This window comes from Mobula hypostoma, chromosome 18, assembly GCF_963921235.1.
Source record: "Mobula hypostoma chromosome 18, sMobHyp1.1, whole genome shotgun sequence".
Taxonomy (NCBI): Eukaryota; Metazoa; Chordata; class Chondrichthyes; order Myliobatiformes; family Myliobatidae; genus Mobula; species Mobula hypostoma.
In genome coordinates this window covers 58,172,369-58,191,529 of record NC_086114.1, presented here as the reverse complement: position 1 = coordinate 58,191,529, position 19,161 = coordinate 58,172,369, and the positions used below count along the sequence as shown (strand labels likewise).

The following is a 19,161-nucleotide window of genomic DNA, read 5'->3' as shown; positions in this document are numbered from 1 at the left end:
GGAGACTTGCAGCACGGGCAACTGCTGGTCTTCCATACAACCTTGCCCAGGCCTGCGCCCTGGAGAGCGAAGACTTTCCAGGCGCAGATCCATGGTCTCGCAAGACTAACGGATGCCTTTGTTGTTGTTGTTGACTATGCAAAAGTCTTAGGCACCCTCGATTTGTTATAAATTTTGTTTTAGGTTTTTTTTTTGTCTTCTGCCTTAGTGTCAGTAGAAAAAACAAATTTTAGATTTCCAAGCATTCTTTTTCCAAAAAAAAGTTGAGAAATTTTAGTATTTCATAAAAAAGTACCATATTAAGTAATAGTCCACTTTTCAAATAAAAACCTCATTACTCTGTAGGCCCAGTGCATGATTAAACAAAAATAACGAGCAGGTGCTAATGATGAATGACATAATGAGTTGAATGAACTGAACTGATTAACTGAAACAGAAACGGGTGCAGAAGGAAATAAACTGAGCAAAGGACAGCCAAACTTAAAGGTGAGGGAGTGGCAGATGTGACAGTTTAACTTTAAAATCATTAATTCTTCCACCATGGCAGGAGTGAGGATAACAAACACAAGATGGCCATCCTACATCAGCAAGGTCTTTCCAAAGCAGAAATTTCATGGCAGACAGGAGTTTCAAGATGCACTGTCCAAGCTCTTCTGAAGAAGCATAAAGAAACAGGCAACGTTGAGGAGCAGAAACACAGTGATCGGCCACAGGAACTGAATGCAGCTGACAAGAGGTACATCAACTGATGTCACTTCTAAATTGGAAGTAGTCCAGCACTGCTATCGGCTCTCAACTCAGGAAAAGGGTACTGATTGTGGATGATCAGCCATGATCACAGTGAATGGCGGTGCTGGCTCGAAGGGCTGAATGGCCTACTCCTGCACCTATTGTCTATTGAACTCACAGAAACCACTGGAACCCAAGTACACCCCTCTACAGTCTGGAGAAGTCTTGTCAGAAGTGGTCTTCATGGAAGAATTGCTGCTAAAAAAACCATTCCTCTGAAATGCAAACAAAGCCAAGAGACTCACAAAAACACAAGGACTGGGGTGTTGAACAATGTTAGAAAGTGCTTTGGATGATGAGTCAACATCTGAATTTTTTGGCTCAAACAAGTCAGCAGCTTATCCATAGAGAACTGGAGTGAGCTACACAGATGAGTGTCTGAAGCATGGTGGAGGTTCCCTGCAGGTTTGGACCTGCATTTTTGCAAAAGGAGTTGGTGATCTGCTCTGAGCTAGGGTGTCTAAGACTTTTGCACAGTACTCTAGAAATATTATCAAAGTTCAAAATACATTTATTAACAATGTATGTATACTTCATAAAACCTTGAGATTTGTCTCCTTACATGCAGCCACAAAACAAAGAAACTCGATGGAACCCATTAAAATTAAAGAAGACCACTATACACCAAGGTGCAGAGAGAACTGTACTTCCAGTTTAAGATGGAGCTACATGGGTGACCACTTACTGGTGGTTCTCAAAGCAAGAAATTTGACTACTCTATTAATAGCACTTTTTATATGGAAAATGTGGTAAACGATCACTGCAAACAATGAAGAGGTGAGCAAAGGCAAGACTGATCCAAGGATCGAGGCATGCGGGTGCCAGACAGAGCTGGAGCGAGGTCGAGGCATGTTCCAGGAGAAGAGGGCGTCGGAGCCAGAATCGGAGACGTAGTTGGAGCAAGCTGACTGGAGAAGAGCTGAAGTGAAACTTTCGGAGGTTTGATGCGTCTAAGCTCCGCACCGATTTGGAAAGGTCAGGATAGGCCAGAGATGGTCAAGAGCATATTACTGTGGCGGGGCCCGGGTCTGTGGGATGAACCAGTGCTTGGACAATTTAAACTGGATGGTCTGAAAAGGCAAGGTGCCGGCACCAGAGGCAGGGGTCGAACCGGTACTGCTCTGCGATGTTTTACTCCACTCCTCGGCACTGAGGCTGTGCCGTGCCCTGGCTGCCTTGGGCTTATAGTCTGCGAGCATCAAGCCGATTTGCCTCTGTGTGATGGCCTGAGACCGAGGCGGAGACTACGAGCCCAGTCCGGCTGCTCCCGGCTCCAGGTTTACGGACTCAGTTTGTTCCGAATGCTGATGCTTGCTTTATTGCTTGCACAATTTGATTTGATTTGTTTTTTTCTCTCTCTCTCTGCGATGGGTGTAGGTCTTTTTTAAAACAATGGGTTACTTTGGGTTCCATGTTTTGCAGCTGCCTGTAAGCAGATGAATCTCAAGATTTTATAACATATACATATATCGTGCAAACAATAAAAGTAGGCAAATAGCATTCAGGAATGAAGTTCATGATTCGGAAGCCCATTAGTTACGGGCCACAGCAAGTGGAGAGAAGGGTAAACCTCACTGAGCAGCAAGCCAAGGTTCAGTACAGAGATGAGTAAACATCGTGGAGTAGCGATCTGAACCAGCCCTAGCTTCTGGCCCAGACACCATTGCCAGCACTTAAATGGTCCAAACCTCGGGCCGTTCCTTGTTCTCGGACCTGGGCCCTGCCAGTTCGATATGCTCTTGGGCCTGAGCGCTGCTACCTCAATTTGGGCCGTACCCAACCTTTCCAATTCAGCTCGGTGCTTCAATCGATCAAACCTCGAGTCTTTCCTCGCTCTTGGGCTTGGGCTCCGCCTCGAATCTGCCTTGCCTTGATTCTGCCGTATTGAATTGCCTCCAGGTCCACTCCAGCAATGGTCAGTCATCGACTCATTCCCCACTCTCCGGCCCGCACCACACCACGCAATGGCCAGTCCTACACCATTGAGAGTTCGGATCTCACCGCAAAAACATCAGGTCCTATGGGCAGTTGAAAAGTTCAACTTCCACAGGGAAGTTACAGGCTGTTGTTTGTAGTGATCATTTACCAGAAAAAGTGTGATTAATAAACCATTTAGTTGTTTTCTTTGTTTTATTCGCCACCTGCAAGTAGTCGCTGAGCTTCACCAGCTCGGACCTAAACCAGAAACATATTGTATTGCAAAGTACTGCAGCCGCGAAACAAAACCACAACGTACATGAGTGATGATAAACCTGATTCTGATATGGGTCTCTATCGTGGACGGAGAGTGGGAAGGGGGTAGGGAGAGGGGAATCATGGTTGGGAAAAGGGGTAGGGGAGACGAGGGAGCAGGAAGCACCAGGGAGACATCCTGTAATGATCAATAAACCAATTGTTTGGAATCAAATGACCTTGCCTGGTGTCTCAGGGCTGGGTGTGTCTGCACCCACGCCACCCCCTCAGTCCCTGGCACTCCTTCTCTGCTAACTGTCCATTACCCCTCTTGTAGTCCTGCACCCTCGCCCAATCTCAACATCCTCTGCTCCTGTCAGATTTACAAACTTGCTCTCTGCTCCATGTTGACATACAGTACTGTGCAAAGGTATAGCTAGGGTGCCTATGTGCCTACCACTTTTGCACAGTTCTGTACATGTACAATGCCTTGTAAAAGTTTGTTCACATAATTGAGTATTACAGTCAGGGATTTTGATCAATTTAGCTCCGAATTTTAATTTGAGAATCACATGCTCCTTGCCCCCCCCCCCCCCGCCCCACAACAGAGCCCAAAAAATCAGGGAAAATTGTAAAACATGAAAAACTAAAAATTCATAAACTGAAATTTCAGCAGTTCAAAAGTATTCATCCCCCTTTACTCAGTACTTAGTTGAACCCCCTGTCACAGCTATTACAGACAGTAGTCTTTTTGGATAAGTCTCTATTCGCTTTGCACAATGATATGGAGCAAGATTTGCCCATTCCTCCTTGCAAAATTGCTCAAGCTGTGCCAGGTTAGTTGGGGAGCAGCGGTGGACAGCAATCTTGAGGTCTTGCCAAAGATGTTTGATCAGGTTATAGTCAGGATTCCGACTGGGCCACTCAAGGACATAAATTTTCTTCATTTGAAGCCACTCCATGGTTGCTCTGGCATTGTGCTTTGGGTCACTGTCCTGCTGAAAGACAAACTACCTCCTCAGTTTAAGCTTTTTGGCAGAGGCTGGCAGGTTTTTATCCAGAATCTCTCTGTGTTTAGCGGTTTTCATCTTCCCATCAATCCTGACCAGATTTCCAGTCGCTGCTGCTGAAAAGCATCTCTACAGCATGATGCTAGCTCCACCATACTTTACAGTAGGGATGGTGTTACCTGGCTAATGCGCAGTATTAGATTATGCTACATGTACCGCTTAGCACTGAGGCCAAAAAGTTCTACTTCAGTCTCATCCAACTACAAGACTTCCTTCTACATCTTTACAGTATCTTCTCAGTGATGCTTTGCAAAGTTTTTATGAGCAAGTATACACCTTTTTTTTAGCCAGGGCTTCTTCCTTGACACACTTCCATAAATACCCTTTTTATGCAAGGCCTTCCAGATTGTGGAGCCATGAACTTCATCTCCAGTTGCAGCCGCTGACTTCAGCAGCTCATTCAGAGTGACTGTTTTACAAGTGTCAATCTTCTCTGGCAAGTAAGTTTAGAGGACAGCCTGACCTCGGCAATGTGGCTGTGGTTTCATATTTTTTTCCACTTTTCGCGATGGACTGCACTGAGTTCTGAGGTATGTTCAGTGCCTTTGAGATGATCTTGAACTCATCCCTGACTTTGTGCTTCTCGATTATCATTTCCCGGACTTGCCTTGAATGCTCTTTTGTCTTCATTTTGGTTTGGTCTGTTGACAATCTACTATTCTGTTGGACCTAAGGAACATTAGCTTAGTAATTACAAAGGAATGAATACTTCTTCAACTTCACGATATTGGTTTTTAAATTTTAGTAAATTGTTGACATACCTTGGAAGTTTTCTTTTGATTTGACATGACGCACAATGTTTTGTAGATCAGCTCAAAAAATCCCATTTCAACACATTTTCAATTTAGAAAATGAGACAGTAAAATGTGAAAACATTTGTCGGGGATAAATACTTTCTCAAGGCTTTGTATCTACATATACGCACACAGACATCTCCTGTGCCAAATAAACTGACCACTGAGTGTTTGTTTGTGGTTTCCTGCTGCCGTCAGCCGTCCACGTTCTTCTGAATGCATGCATTGTGTGTTCAGAGAAGCTCTTTTGCACATCACTGTTGTAATGTGTTACTGTCTCCTTCCTGTTCAACTTCAGACACTCTGGCCATTTCCCTCTGACTTCTCACCAACAAGGCTTTTTTTCCCACAGAACTGCTGCTCGCTGGATGCATTTTGTTTTTCCACACCATTCTCCGTAAGCTCCAGCGAATGCTGTGCATGCAAATCCCAGGAAATCGGGAGTTTCTGAGATACTCAAACCACCCCGTCTTGCACCTGCAATCATTCCACAGTCAAAGTCACTTAGATCATATTTCTTCCGCATTCTGAAGTTTGGTCTGGACAACAACTGAACCTCTTGACCATGTCTGCATGCTTTCATGTTTTGAGTTGCTGCCACATGATTGGTTGATTAGACATAACGAACAGGCCCCTTCTGGCACAATAAGCTGCACTACCTACCAACCCATCTATTTAACACTAGCTAATCACAGTACCATTTTACAGCGACCAATTAACCTACCAACTTGGACTGTAGGAGGAAACCAGAGCACCCAGATGAAACCCACACAGTCACAGGGAGAATGTACAGGTGGTGTGGAATTGAGCTCCCAACTCCGGAATGCCCCGAGCTGTAATAGCGTCACACTAACCGCTACGCTACCGTGGCACCCAAGTGAAATGACACTTCACCTGCAAGTCTAGCCTATCAGGGATATCTACTGTATCCAATGCTCCCAGTGCGCCCTTCTCTACATCAGTGATACCAAATGTAGTTTGGGTGACCACTTTGTCCAGCATCTTCACTCTATCCAGCACAAAAAGCAGGAATTTCTGGTAGCCACTCATTTCAATTCCCATTCCATTCCAACATGGCGGTCCATGGCCTCCTCTACTACCACAATGAGGCCACCTCAGACTGGAGGAGCAATACCTCATATTCCGTCTAGGTAGCCTCCAACCTAATGGCATGAACATTGATCTCCCTAACTTTAGGCTATTTCTCCCCCCTCCCACCTCCTCTTTTTTCCCATTCCCTATTCTTACTCCACTTTTACCTCCTCCATGAGGTAGATGGAGTGGAAGTGCTGGACAAAGTGGTCCTTTCCTCCTTCCCATGGTCCACTGTCTTCTCCCATCAGATTCCTTCTTTTCAGCCCTTTACCTCTTCCACCTATCGCCTCACTATCCCAACCACCCCTATCCACTCACCTCTCCCCTCCCCCTCCCCCTCACCTGGTCTCACCTATCACCTGCCAGTTTGTACTCCTCCCCTTATCCCCACCTTCTTACTCTGGTTTCTTCCTCCTTCAGACAAACTACAAATCAGAATCAGGATTATTATCACCAGCATGTGATGTGAAATTTATTAACAGCAGCAACAATTCAATGCAATACAAAATCTAGCAGAAAAAAATAAATAAAACAATAATAATAATCAATAAACAAGTAAATCAATTATATATCTTGAATAGATTATTTTAAATGTGCAAAAACAGAAATACTGTATATTAAAAAAAGTGAGGTAATATCCAAAGCTTCAATGTCCATTCAGGAATCAGATGGCAGAAGGAAAGAAGTTGTTCCTGAATCGCTGAGTGTGTGCCTTCAGGCTTCTGATGGTACATCCTACCTGATGGTAACAGTGAGAAAAGGGCATGCCCTGGGTGCTGGAGGTCTTTAATAATGGACGTTGCCTTTCTGAGACACTGCTCCCTATAGATGTCCTGGGTACTTTGTAGGCTAGTACCCAAGATGAAACTGACTAGATTTACAACCTTCTGCAGCTTCTTTTGGCCCTGTGCAGTAGCCCCTCCATACCAGACACTGATGCAGCCTGTCAGAATGCTCTCTATGGTACAACTATAAAGTTTTTGAGTGTATTTATTGACATGCCAAATCTCTTCAAACTCGTAATAAGGTATAGCCACTGTCTTGCCTTCTTTATAACTACATCGATATGTTGGGACCAGGTTAGATCCACAGAGATCTTGAGACCCAAGAACTTGAAGCTGCTCACTCTCTCCACTTCTGATCCCTCTGTGAGGATTGGTATGTGTTCCTTCGTCTTACCCTTCCTGAAGTCCACAATCAGCTCTTTCGTCTTACTGACATTGAGTGCCAGGTTGTTGCTGCGACACCACTCCACTAGTTGGCATATCTCACTCCTGTACACCCTCTCGTCACCACCTGAGATTCTGCCAACAATGGTTGTATCATCAGCAAATTTATAGATGGTATTTGAGCTATGCTTAGCCACACAGTCATGGGTATAGAGAGAGTAGAGCAGTGGGCTAAGCACACACCCCTGCCCAAATGTGGAAAAGATGACAAATTATGCAAATAAAAAAAATAACATTGAGATTAAGAGCTGTAGATTCCTTGGAAGTGAGTCCATAGGTTCTGGAAGCAGTTCAGAGCTGTGAATGAAAGTTAGCCAAGCTGGTTCAGGAGCCTGATGGTTGTAGGGTGATAACTATTCATGCACATGGTGGAGTGGGACCTGAAGCTTCTGTACCTCCGGCCCAATGTTGGTGACGAGAAGAGAGTGTGGCCTGGATGGCTGCTGAGGGCAGCATTTCATCTAACTATGCTCAGTGGTGGGGAGAGCTTTGCCTGGGGTAGACTAGGCTGTACCCACTACTTTCTGTGGACTTTTTGGATCCATACCAGGTGGTGATGCAACCAGTTAGGATACTCTCCACTGTGCATCGATAGAAGTTTGTCAGTGCTTTTGGAGACATACCAACGATGCAAATTTCTAAGACAGTACAACTCTGTAAGTTTGTGACTGGCTCATGGGCTTGTGGTTTCTTCCTCTTGTATTCAATAATCAGCTCTTGGGTTTTGCTGACATCGAGTGAAATGCTGTTTTTGTGACACCATTCAACCGGATACTCAATCTCCTCCTGTATGATTCATCACCGCCTTTGATTCAGCACACAACAGTTGTGTCATCAGCAAACTTAAGACGAGAAGACTTAGGAGCAGAATTAGGCTACTTGTCCCATCAAGTCTGCTCCACTATCTCATCATGGCTAATCCAATTTTCCTCTCAGCCCCAATCACTTGCCTTCTCCCTGTATCTCTTCATGCTCTGACTAATCAAGATATTAGCAACCTCTGCCTCAAATATACATAAAAACTTGGCCTCCACAGCTGCCTGTGGCAAAGAATTCCAGATTCACCACTCTGGCTAAAGAAATTCCTCATCTCCATTCTAAAAGGACTTCTGAGGCTGAGCCCTCTGGCCTTAGACTCTCCCACAATAGGAAAGAAACATCCTCTCCATATTCACTCTATCAAAGCCTTTCATCGTTTCATTGCGGTCACTCCTCATTCTTCTGAATTCCAGTGAGTTCAGGCCTAGAGCCATCAAATGCTCTTCATATGACAAGCCATTCAATCCTGGAATAATTTTTGTGAACCTCCTTTTTAAGATAAGAGGCCCAAAACTGCTCACAATACTCCAAGTGAGGCCTCACCAGTGCTTTATAAAGTCTCAACATTATAACCTTGCTTTTATATTCTAGTCTTCTTCAAATGAATGCTAACATCACATTTGCCTTCCTCACCACCAACTTAACCTGCAAATTAACCCTTTAGGGAATCCTGAACAAGAACTCTCAAGTCCCTTTGTGCCTCAGTTTTTTTTGTATTTTACTTTCCCAAAACTACCTGTCCCTCCACCTAGTTTCATATCATCTTCAAACCATGTGACAAATCCATCAATTCCATCATGCAAATCATTGACATATAACATAAAAAGAATCAATCCCAACACAGATCCCTACAGCACACCACTAGTCACCAGCAGCCAACCAGAAAAGGCTCCCTTTATTCCCACTCTTTGCCTCCTGCCAATCAGCCACTGCATTATCCATGCTAGAATCTTTACTGTAACACCATGGGCTCGTATCTTGTTAGACACCTCATGTGTGGCACATTGTCAAAGGCCTTTTGAAAATCCAAGTATACAACATCAACCGATTCTCCTTTCTCTATCCTGCTTGATATTTCTTCAAAGAATTCTAACAGATTAGTCAGGCAAGATTTTTCCTTGAGGAAACCATGCTGACTAAGGCCTATTTTATCATGTACCTTCAAGTACCCCGAGACTTCATCCTTGATAATCGATTCCAATATCTTCCCAAGCACTGAGGTCAGACTAACTGGCTGACAGTTTTCTTTCTTCTGTCTCTCTCCCTTCTTGAAGAGTGGAGTGACATTTGCAATTTTTCAGTCTCCCAGAACCATTCCCAAATCTAATGATTTTCAAAAGATCACTACTGATTCGTCCACGATCCCTTTAGCCACTTCTTTCAGAACTCTACGGTGTATATCATCTGCTTATCTACCTTCAGACCTTTCAGTTTCCCAAGAACCTTCTCTCCAGTAATGGTAACTTCACACACTTTCCGACCCGACACTGAAACTTTCACCACACTGCTAGTGTCTTCCACAGTGAAGTCTGATGCAGTTCAGTTTATCTGCCATTTCTTTGTCTCCCTTTATCACCTCTCCAATATCGTTTTCCAGCAGTCCAATATCCAATCTTGCCTCTTTTACTCTTTCTTCACTTTATATATCTGAAGAAACTTTGGTATCCTCTTTAATATTATTGACTACCTCACTTTTGTATCCCATCTTTACCTTCTTAATGACTTTTTTTTACTTAACTTCTGTTAGTTTTTAAAAAGCTTCCCAATCTCTAACTTCCCACTAATTTTTGTTCTACCATATGCCGTCTCTTTGGATTTTATGTTGGCTTTGAATTCTCTTGTCAGCCGCCAATGCGTCCATTTGCCTTTAGAATACTTCTTCCTCTTAGGGATGTATATATCCTTTACCTGCTGAATTGCTTCCAGAAATTCCAGTCATTGCTGCTCTACCGTCAACCCTGCCAGTGTTCTTTTCCAATCAATTCTGGCCAACTGCTCTTTCATGCCTCTGTAATTCCCTTTAATACTGTAATACTGATACGTCTGACTTTAGCTTCTCCTCAAATTTCAGGGTGAATTTGATCATATTATGATCACTTTCCCCAAGGGTTCTTTTACCTAAAGCACTCTAATCAACCCTGGTTTATAGCACAACACCTAATCCAGAATAGCCGATCCTAGTGGGCTCAACCACAAGCTGCTCTAAAAGCCATCTCTCAGGTATTCTAGAAATTCCCCCTCTTGGGATCCAGGACCAATCTGATTTTCCCAATCTATCTCCACATTGAAATCCCCCATGACTATTGTAACATTACCCTTTTGAATGTATTTTCTATCTTCCATTGTAATTTGTAGGCCACATCCTTACTACTGCTTGGGGATCTGTATACAACTCCCACCTGGGCCTTTTTACCCTTGCAGTTCCTTATGTAAGGGGTTTCTTCTTTTATGTTACTGCTAAGGCTAATAAAATGGCTTCTTTATTATGTTATAATAAAATGGCTTCTCTGTTCTGTAAACTGCTGAGACAGTGGTTCTCTATAGCAGCTTGTTTGGGTTATAATTACTGATAATGAGAATTGTATTCATTTGTTAACCAATTGGATAGATGTTATTCTTTCTTGTGTGTCTGTAAGCTATTGCTTTTGCGGGTTTTGGGGAGAAGGCGTGATGGGGACAGAGAGAGGAGACACAATACTGTAAGCTGGGCAACGGAACGGACCCTGAGCGGAAGTCCGAGGCCCAGGGTCTTTGGCGAGGAGAGGAGACGAAGACAGTCTCGAGTAGAGCGTTTGGTCGATCACCGAGGTTGGTCCCATTCAAGTGTCGGCAGAGTTCGGAGGACATCGACTGGAGGAAGGGGGACCCAGTTCTGTAAGGGCTCCAACGATGTGTGCACGAACTGGTTAATAATAATGACGCCTTTTTCTTTTTTTTAAAACAGTTAAACAGTTCTTATTTTGTTCCTTTGCTATCTACATAGTCAAAGTAAGAGTTATAAAGTGTAATCATTTAATCGCATATGGTTAATCTGTCATTAAATCTGTTATTTGGCAGGGTGGGGTACATCACACAGCATCCACACGAACTTGATTACCCAGTTTGGTGGGGCTGAAGGCTACTCCCCCTAGACGAAAGCGAGCTGAGCGAGCCTGAGGCTTACCAGGAAGCTACACTTAACTCGATCCAAAATAATTCAACACCTTCCGATCCTATGACACCTCTTTCTAATGAGTTGATTTCATTTTTTAACCAACAGTGTCATGCCACTCCCTCTGCCCATCTGCCTGTCCTTTTGAAACAACGTGTATCCTTAGACATAAAGCTCCCAGCTATAATCTTCTTTCAGCCACGATTCAGTGATGCCCACAACATCATACCTGCCGAGCTGTAAGTGTGCTACAAGTTTATCTACCTTATTCCATATACGTGCACATTCGATTACAGCACCTTCGGTCCTGTATTCACCCTTTTTGATTTTGCCTGCCTTTTATGCTGCAACTCAACCTGTTGACTGCAATTTTGCCCTTTCAACAGCCTCTCCTCACTGCACATTGCTTGTAAACCAGCTACCTCATCTTCAGCATGATCATCCACCTTTTCTACAGTACTTCTTGCATTCAAATATACAGAACTCAGGACATTAATCACACTATGCTCAACCATTTCATTCATAATTTTGTCTGAAATCTTACCAACATCTGTCTCCACAACCTCTCCAACAACTGCTCTGGTACGCTGGTTCACTTCCCCTTGCAACTCGAGTTTAAACACCACCGTGCGGCACTAACAGACCTTCCCACTAGGATATTAGTCCCCCTCAGTTCAGGTGCAAACCGTCCTGTCTGTACAGGTCCCACCTTCCCTCGAAGAGAGCCAGAAGTGTTACACCCTCCCTCCTACACCAACTCCTTAGCCTCACATTGAACTGTTTAATCTTCCTAGTTCTGGCCCTGTTAGCATGTGGCATGGGTAACAATCCTGAGATTACAACCTTGGAGGTCCTGCCCTTTAACTTAGCACCCAACTCCTTGAACTCCCTGTGCAGAACCTCGTCACTTGTCCTACCCATGTCACTGGTATACACATGGACCATGACTTCTGTCTGTTCTCACTCCCACTTATGAATCCTGAGGACTTGAACTGAGAAATCCCAGACCCTGGCACCTGGGAGGCGACATACTATCTGAGAATCTCGTTTTCACCTACAAAACCTCCTTCACGTTCTCCTAACTAATGAATCCCCTATCACCACAGCGTGCCCCTTCTCCCCCCTTCCCTTCCAAGGCACAGCGCCTGACTCAGTGACTTTCCCCTTTAGGTCAACTCCTCCTGTTGATGAGGGAGATGGCCACAGGGGCATTCTGCGCTAGCTCCGCAACCCCTTTCCCCTTCCAGACTGTCACCCAGTTTCCAGTGTCCTGCACCTTAGCTGTAACTACCTCTCTGTATGCGCTATCTATCACCCCCTCAGCCTCCTGATTGATCCGGAGTTCATCCAGTTCCAGCTCCAACTCCTTAACACGGATTGTTAGAAGCTGCAGCTGTTCTTCTCGCAGTTGTAGTCATCAGGGACACTGGAGGTCTCCTTACTTTCCCACATCCTATAAGAGGAGCATTCCACTATCCTGCCTGACATCTCTACTGTCCTAGCTGAGCAGATTTAAAGTAGGGAAGGGAAAAAAAACACTTAACCTAGAGCTTTTCTTTGCTTTCTCAGATTGAAGCTTCTTTTCGTTGAAGCCTCAAAGTCTCAAATGAAGGTCACTACACTTGCCCCTGCCTTCCTTTAATTTGCTCTTGTTAATCAATCTCAAATGTGGATTGGTCACTGCTCGATGCTCTGTTTTGCCGTAGTGACCCGCTGCTCCCTTTTGGGCAGAGGACCCGAGTGAAATCCCCTCCTCTCAAAACTTCCAGTGTCCGGACTTGTCACTGGTCAATGTTCTATTTCACTGTAGTGATCTGCAAATATGGCATTAGAGCTGCACTGAGCAACACAATCACAGGTATATGGTGAGTAAATCATGGGCACATAACCTTGTGATGCACCAATGCGGTTGATGTTTGTGGCGGAGATACTCTGTACTGACTGTGGTCTGTAATTGAGGAAATTGAGGATCGAGTTACATAAGGAGGTTTCAAAGACCAGGACTCAATGTGTTTCAAGGGGATGACAGTGTTGAATGCTCAGATGTATTCAATGAAGAGCATCCTGCTGTATCTCCAAGTGTTCATTGTCCGGATGTTCCGGACTGAGTGAAGAGTCAATAAAATGGCATCTGCTGTTGATCTCTTGTGACCGCAGGCACATTGGAGTGGATCCAAGTCACTCCTCAGGCAGAAGTTGATATGTTTCATCACCACCCTCTCAAAGCACTTCATCACAATGAATGTAAGTGCTTCTGTACAATACATTTGAGGCAGATTACCATATTCTACTTCGGCACTGGTATGAATGAAGCCTGCCTGAAGCAGGTGGGTACCTCAAGACATAAGCGAGAGGTTGAAAGTGTTGGTAAACATTAGAGCCAGTTGATTAGCACAGAACTTCAGTACTTGGCTATGTATACGATCTGGGTCAGATACTTTCTGTGGATTTACCCTCCTAAAGGATGCCCTCACATTAGCCTAAGAGACTGAAGTCACAGGTTGTAGGAGCTGTGGGGGTTCATGAAGATGCCTCCATGTTCTGTTGGTGGAAATGAGCACAAAAATAAATTGAGGTCATCTGGAAGTGAAACCTTGTTGTCATTGATGTTGCTTGGCTTTGCTTTGCAGGAACTGTTGGCATTCAAGCCATGCCACAGCTGTCGAGCACCCCTCTGTGACTGCCACTTTGCATGTGAGATGGCTTTCCGAAGGTCAAACCTGCACTTCTTGTTCTTTCCTGGATCTCCAGTCCTGAACCTTACCTAGCCCTCAGCAGGTTGTGGGTCTCTTCATTCATCTAGGACATCTGGTTGGGGAACCTCTGAATGATTTTGTGGGAACACACTTGTCCCTGAGTATCTTTATAAAGTCCGTGACAACCAAGATGTGACAGGCATCTGATGAAACGCCATCCAATGGGGCAGACATACAGTGTGTCAGGAATCCAATGTGACAGACATATGATGCATCAGCCGTATGATGTGACATTTATCAGATGTGATCTGACACGACTCCACTTGCGTTGTACCATTCCCACATCGAATACTTTACTCCTAATGAACACAACTGAAAGCAAACTCTACAACACGACTTCTGATATTCTGCTCCATATGACTACATTTAGTTTGACATACCTTCCATAAAAGACATTTAATTCGGTAACATACCTCATCTAGAGCTGATACGATGAAAACTATACCTACCAACAAATTCAGGAGTCCCAAAGATGTTTTTAAACTCAACTCCATCTTCGATTTTGTGAGCAAGGCCAAAGTCTATCAATTTGATGTGTGGCACAGGTATCTTATCGAGAAGCATAATATTTTCAGGCTGAAAGGAAATATTTCAGAAGGTGATTCTTAATTGAACTGCTAAGAACAAATCCAATTTAATTATAAACCCTTAGTTTTAGGAAATATTGAAGTAAATCTATTCAACGGGAATGCCAAGGTTCACAGTTCCACCCTGAGGTAATTACTGACTTTGTACAGAAGGTGCGGGTCATCTGAGTGATGTGAACAGTGTGTCCATCAGTGGAATTCCTAACATATCTATTTGCTTAATTCTACCTTCAATACAACTTGCAACAAAATGCCTAACAGACTTTAAAAAATTGTTAGAGAGTATATTCTTTCATCAATTTCCATATATTGAATAATTATAAGTTAGTAACAAGCAATTCCATCTACACCATCCATGCTGGTTCTCAGAGTTCCCCCTGTAATATGTTCTCTCAGAGATACTTATTTGCACCATCACCCCAGTCCCTGATTCTTTCACCATCCCCTGAAACTAATAAACCTACCTCATAAACCCTCTAACCAGCACCTGTTAAGGATGTGGAAGGAATCTGGTGCATCTGGAGAAACACTCGCTGCTGCTGGGTGAAAAAGTGGAAACTCCATGCAGACAGCACTGGGGGTCAGAATTGAATAGTAAGACAACTCCACTATCTGAAGTATCACCAGAGGGATAAATGAGATCCAGGACTTGGGAGGAACCTGGTTTCCCTTTGAATGGTGCCGTGCGAATAGAAACAGTCAGATGAAGCCTAAGATTAGCACATTATCTACAGGCCACCTCCCATAGAGCTGCACCCCCTCAGAACAATTCTGGAGTTTAGATTACATGTTCATTGAAAACTGAAATCTGAATAATATTTAAATGGCGAAAGAGACTGGTGAGTGTGTTCTGACATTCAGCATAGACTCGATGAGTCATATAGCCTCCTTCCTTCTGTGTCATCGGCAACTGTGAGAACTATGATGTTTGCGGTGAATGTTCAACCACAGAGCCTTAGAGAGAAAACTGTAGAGTATATTTTCAATAATATGGCCAAAGCTCTGCCATAATTAAATTTGTACAATGAAGGTTATGCTGTTGGAATAATCAAAAATTCATAAGGCACTACCTTAAAATATTGAAGGTTATCAAATTGTGCCCAGAATATTGATGGAGTAAAATGAGAACCTACCTTGAGGTCGAAGTGTGCGATGTTTTTAGAATGGAGGTAGTTCACACCATCTAGGATTTGTTTAATAAACGCTGTTGCTTCTTCTTCACTCAAAGATTCTTTCTGAGCGAGAAAGTCAAAGAGTTCCCCTCCAGAGACCCTGGAAATAGTACAATTTAGTTCTATAATCAGTGTCATACTAGGATCAATTGACTGTTGTTTGTGGGTTGTGAAGGCAACCAGCTTCTTACTTCATCCCCCTCCACCTGGTCTCACCTATCACCTGCTAGCTTGTACTCTTCCCCCCCCAGATCTGGAAGTATCTGCAGAGAAGGAAACTGAGTTGATGCTTCAGGCTGATGAACTACCATCAGCAAGCAGGATGACAGATCGTTATAAAAGGCACTGCAAGACAATCATGATACAAACTACAGGAGGGTGCAAAAGTTTTGAATGGAAAACACATTTAAACTGAATATAATTTCAATTTACAATAAACTAAATCCCCCTGTCATCCTCATGGTTGTATTTAGATAATCCAAGCATATACAAGTGCTTTATACAGAATTCAGATTCAGGTGAACAAATCAAATTCATAGCTCCTGTGGAACTGCCCGAAATTTCACCTCTTGCCCAATGCTATCTACTGATGTCCTGGCCATACTTTATCACCAAGGTCAAAGCTCCCACATCCTGGATCATTTACAGAACAGTACTGGTAGACAGAGTGAAGGTACCATAAAAGCAGATACTGGAAATACTCAGCAGATCAGGAAGAATCCCAAGGGAGAAACAGAGCCAGTGCCCAGCTCCTCACTGTAACACGGCATTAAAACCGACAGCAACACACAACTTGCTGGAGGAACTCCAGCAGCATCAGTGAGGAGAAGGAACTGTTGACATTTCAAGTCAAACCCCTGCATCAGGACTGTTGACACTTTTGTTCCCTCACAGAGGATGCTCGACCTGCTAAGTTCTTCCAGCAGAATATTTGTTGCTCCACATTCCAGCATCTGCCCTCTTGTGTCCCCAACTCAAATCTTCAACTCCACACTCAGGTTCAAATTACATGCTGCAGCCTTGCAGTGAACCCCGAACAACCTTCAGGCTCATCGCAGAACCTTTAAAGCCTCCCTCACACTCAGATTTTGTTTTCCACTTGTCCCATTGTCAATCCCCCTTTCCTTTGCATCAGCACCTTCCTCACTCGCCACTGAAACCTCTGGCCCTGCACGAGATCTGACGAGCGTGCCACTGGACAAGCGTATTCCTCGGCAGTCTCTCGGCAGATACCGTGATGCCTGTCACACAGTCAGTTTTGGATTTATAGCAGGCCCCGCAAATCTGGGACTTACTTGCTTGGAGATTCCCATCATTTTCTGTAATTACTTTACAACCACAGCAAGTCCAGCAGCCAATCATTCTCCATGATTTGAAGAGTGAAAGGGAAGAAATTTGACTTTAAACTCTAGGTCAGGGCAGCTTTTTTTTCCGCAGTCCTAATTAGAGGTCAAAAGGAAAATCCACAGAAATTTCCCAACTGTCGCATATTTGAGGCCTAACACCCCAGATTCAATATCTTCGTCGCATCCCCCAGCCATGCTGATCACGTTTGTGATGACTGTCCAGTGAGAACTTTTAACCGCTCTCTGTTCAGACTGAAACTGCTGCTTCAGCTGTTGCAAATTGCAGGTTGAATAAACAGGGCAACATCGATATGAAAGAAGAAACTGAGCAGTTAAAACTGAGCTCCGCGGAAATTTCTTCACTCAGGGGTCAGTGATTCTTTGCTCCTGAGGGTGGTAGGGGCCAGAACACTAGATATTTAGGGAGGAATAGATAAAAGCTCGAGTACGAGGAATCCGTCATTATGGAGAACTAAAATGGAAGAATGATCATCATTAGATCATTCTGAATGATGGGCCAGTCTGGAGGGGCTGAGTGGCTTGTTCCTGCTCTTACTTTTCTGTGTTCTTGAAGACAATGTTATAAACCATATTTGATCAACAAGGGGTGGGAGCAGGAAGGGGAACAAGTCACAAGGAGCTTGCAGGAGGAAAGAACACAAGGACAATGATAGGAACTGGATTCTTGAGCCAAATGAGCCAGTTAAAAGACAAAATGAAATGTAAATGCTGAGGAATGTCGGTAGGTCATCCTATACAGGTATGTGGAGGTCAAACAGCTAATGATTCAGGCTGATGACTTGCATGAGAACTTTTTACAATCAATACTTTTTGCCCATATATTGGTAAAACCTTTTTCAAAATTTGACATAATCAAATATTTTACTAACTAAAATACCTATGGCAACTTAAATATATCTCAGATATTGTCTTGCTGAAGTTGAATGCAAGATAGATAGTTCTTCATGAAACTAGCATGAAAGAACTTCAGATAGATGGTTTCAATACTCATCTGTCAACAGAGTGACCTTTCTTCACAAATGATGAATACTGCTTGAGGATAAAAAGTTAACTCTGTTTGTTAACGTGTTACCCTGGAGCAGGAGATGATGGACAATGACCAGCAACTCACTTGTTTTGTTTCACAAGAAGACAGATTTAATGACACACAAAAGAGTCTGTATACTGACAGAGCAACATTTAGTCTAATTATTTAGAATGAAAGGAGTTTTAGACAAGAGACCCTTCTCAAGAAGATGACTAGTTTTAGCTCTTCAATCACAGTGCTGCATCATGCACTGTAATTTCTCCTTTGCCAGATATGTTTAATGTCAAAGCACCTAGTATTTTCCCACCATGGGAGCACAAACCTTGTTCAATACTCATGGGGGAAGAAACTTAACACTTACAGTACATCTTGAGACAAAAGTTGCCTTTTCCTTTCAATTTTCTAATCTTCTTACCCTTGTTTTATGGCGGTAACTTCAATAGCCCCATAAAGAGGCTCAAGGTCTGCAATCCATTATGGGACTATGGTCTTCCATTGAACTTAATGAAACTCCTGCTGACTGGTCATTTCAGAGTCTAGTACAGGGGTCCCCAACCGTTCTCGCACTGCGGACCGGTTTAATATTGACAATATTCTTGCGGACCGGCCGACCGGGGGGGGGGGGCAGGGTAGGGTTGCCAACAGACAAGAGTAGCAGTCGAATACATTGAGTTTACCCCTAGAAAGACTAGAATGACCATAAAGCCTTGCGCGGGCACCAGTGCGCCTGCGTGACCTACAGGTTTTTTTCCCACCCCTCCTTCTATAAATTGTTTTCGGCGATTCTATTGGGGGGGGGGTGTTAATCACGACCAGAATATAAGTGATAAATGGCTAATACACTCAATTTCGTTTCTAAAAGGGTTTATCTAACGAATTTAATATTAAACACACAGCGCATATTTTCCACACATGAATATAGTGATAAGTCAATTATCAGGGGAGGACAGGGGAGCTTGAAGTAAGTGTTGAATGAACTTCCCGTAGAAGTGGTAGGTTTGATATTATCATTTAAAGAAAAATTGGATAGGTATATGGACGGGAAAGGAATGAAGGGGTATGGGCTGAGTGCAGGTCGGTGGGACTAGGTGAGAGTAGCGTTCGGCACGGACTAGAAGGGCACAGATGGCCTG

At 43.7% G+C, this 19,161-nt stretch overlaps 1 protein-coding gene across 4 annotated transcripts in view; it reads right to left on the bottom strand.

Annotated features, from left to right (window-relative positions):
- Positions 1 to 19,161, bottom strand: part of dapk2b (death-associated protein kinase 2b) — a 161,634-nt gene that overhangs the window by 30,586 nt on the left and 111,887 nt on the right. For all 4 annotated transcript variants that reach the window (XM_063070947.1, XM_063070946.1, XM_063070949.1 and 1 more), the window contains 2 exons: positions 15,596 to 15,734; positions 14,325 to 14,451 (listed from right to left, as the gene is read on the bottom strand). In XM_063070947.1, the coding sequence (XP_062927017.1) occupies positions 14,325 to 14,451; positions 15,596 to 15,734 (266 nt within the window). The remainder of the gene's footprint in view (positions 1 to 14,324; positions 14,452 to 15,595; positions 15,735 to 19,161) is intronic.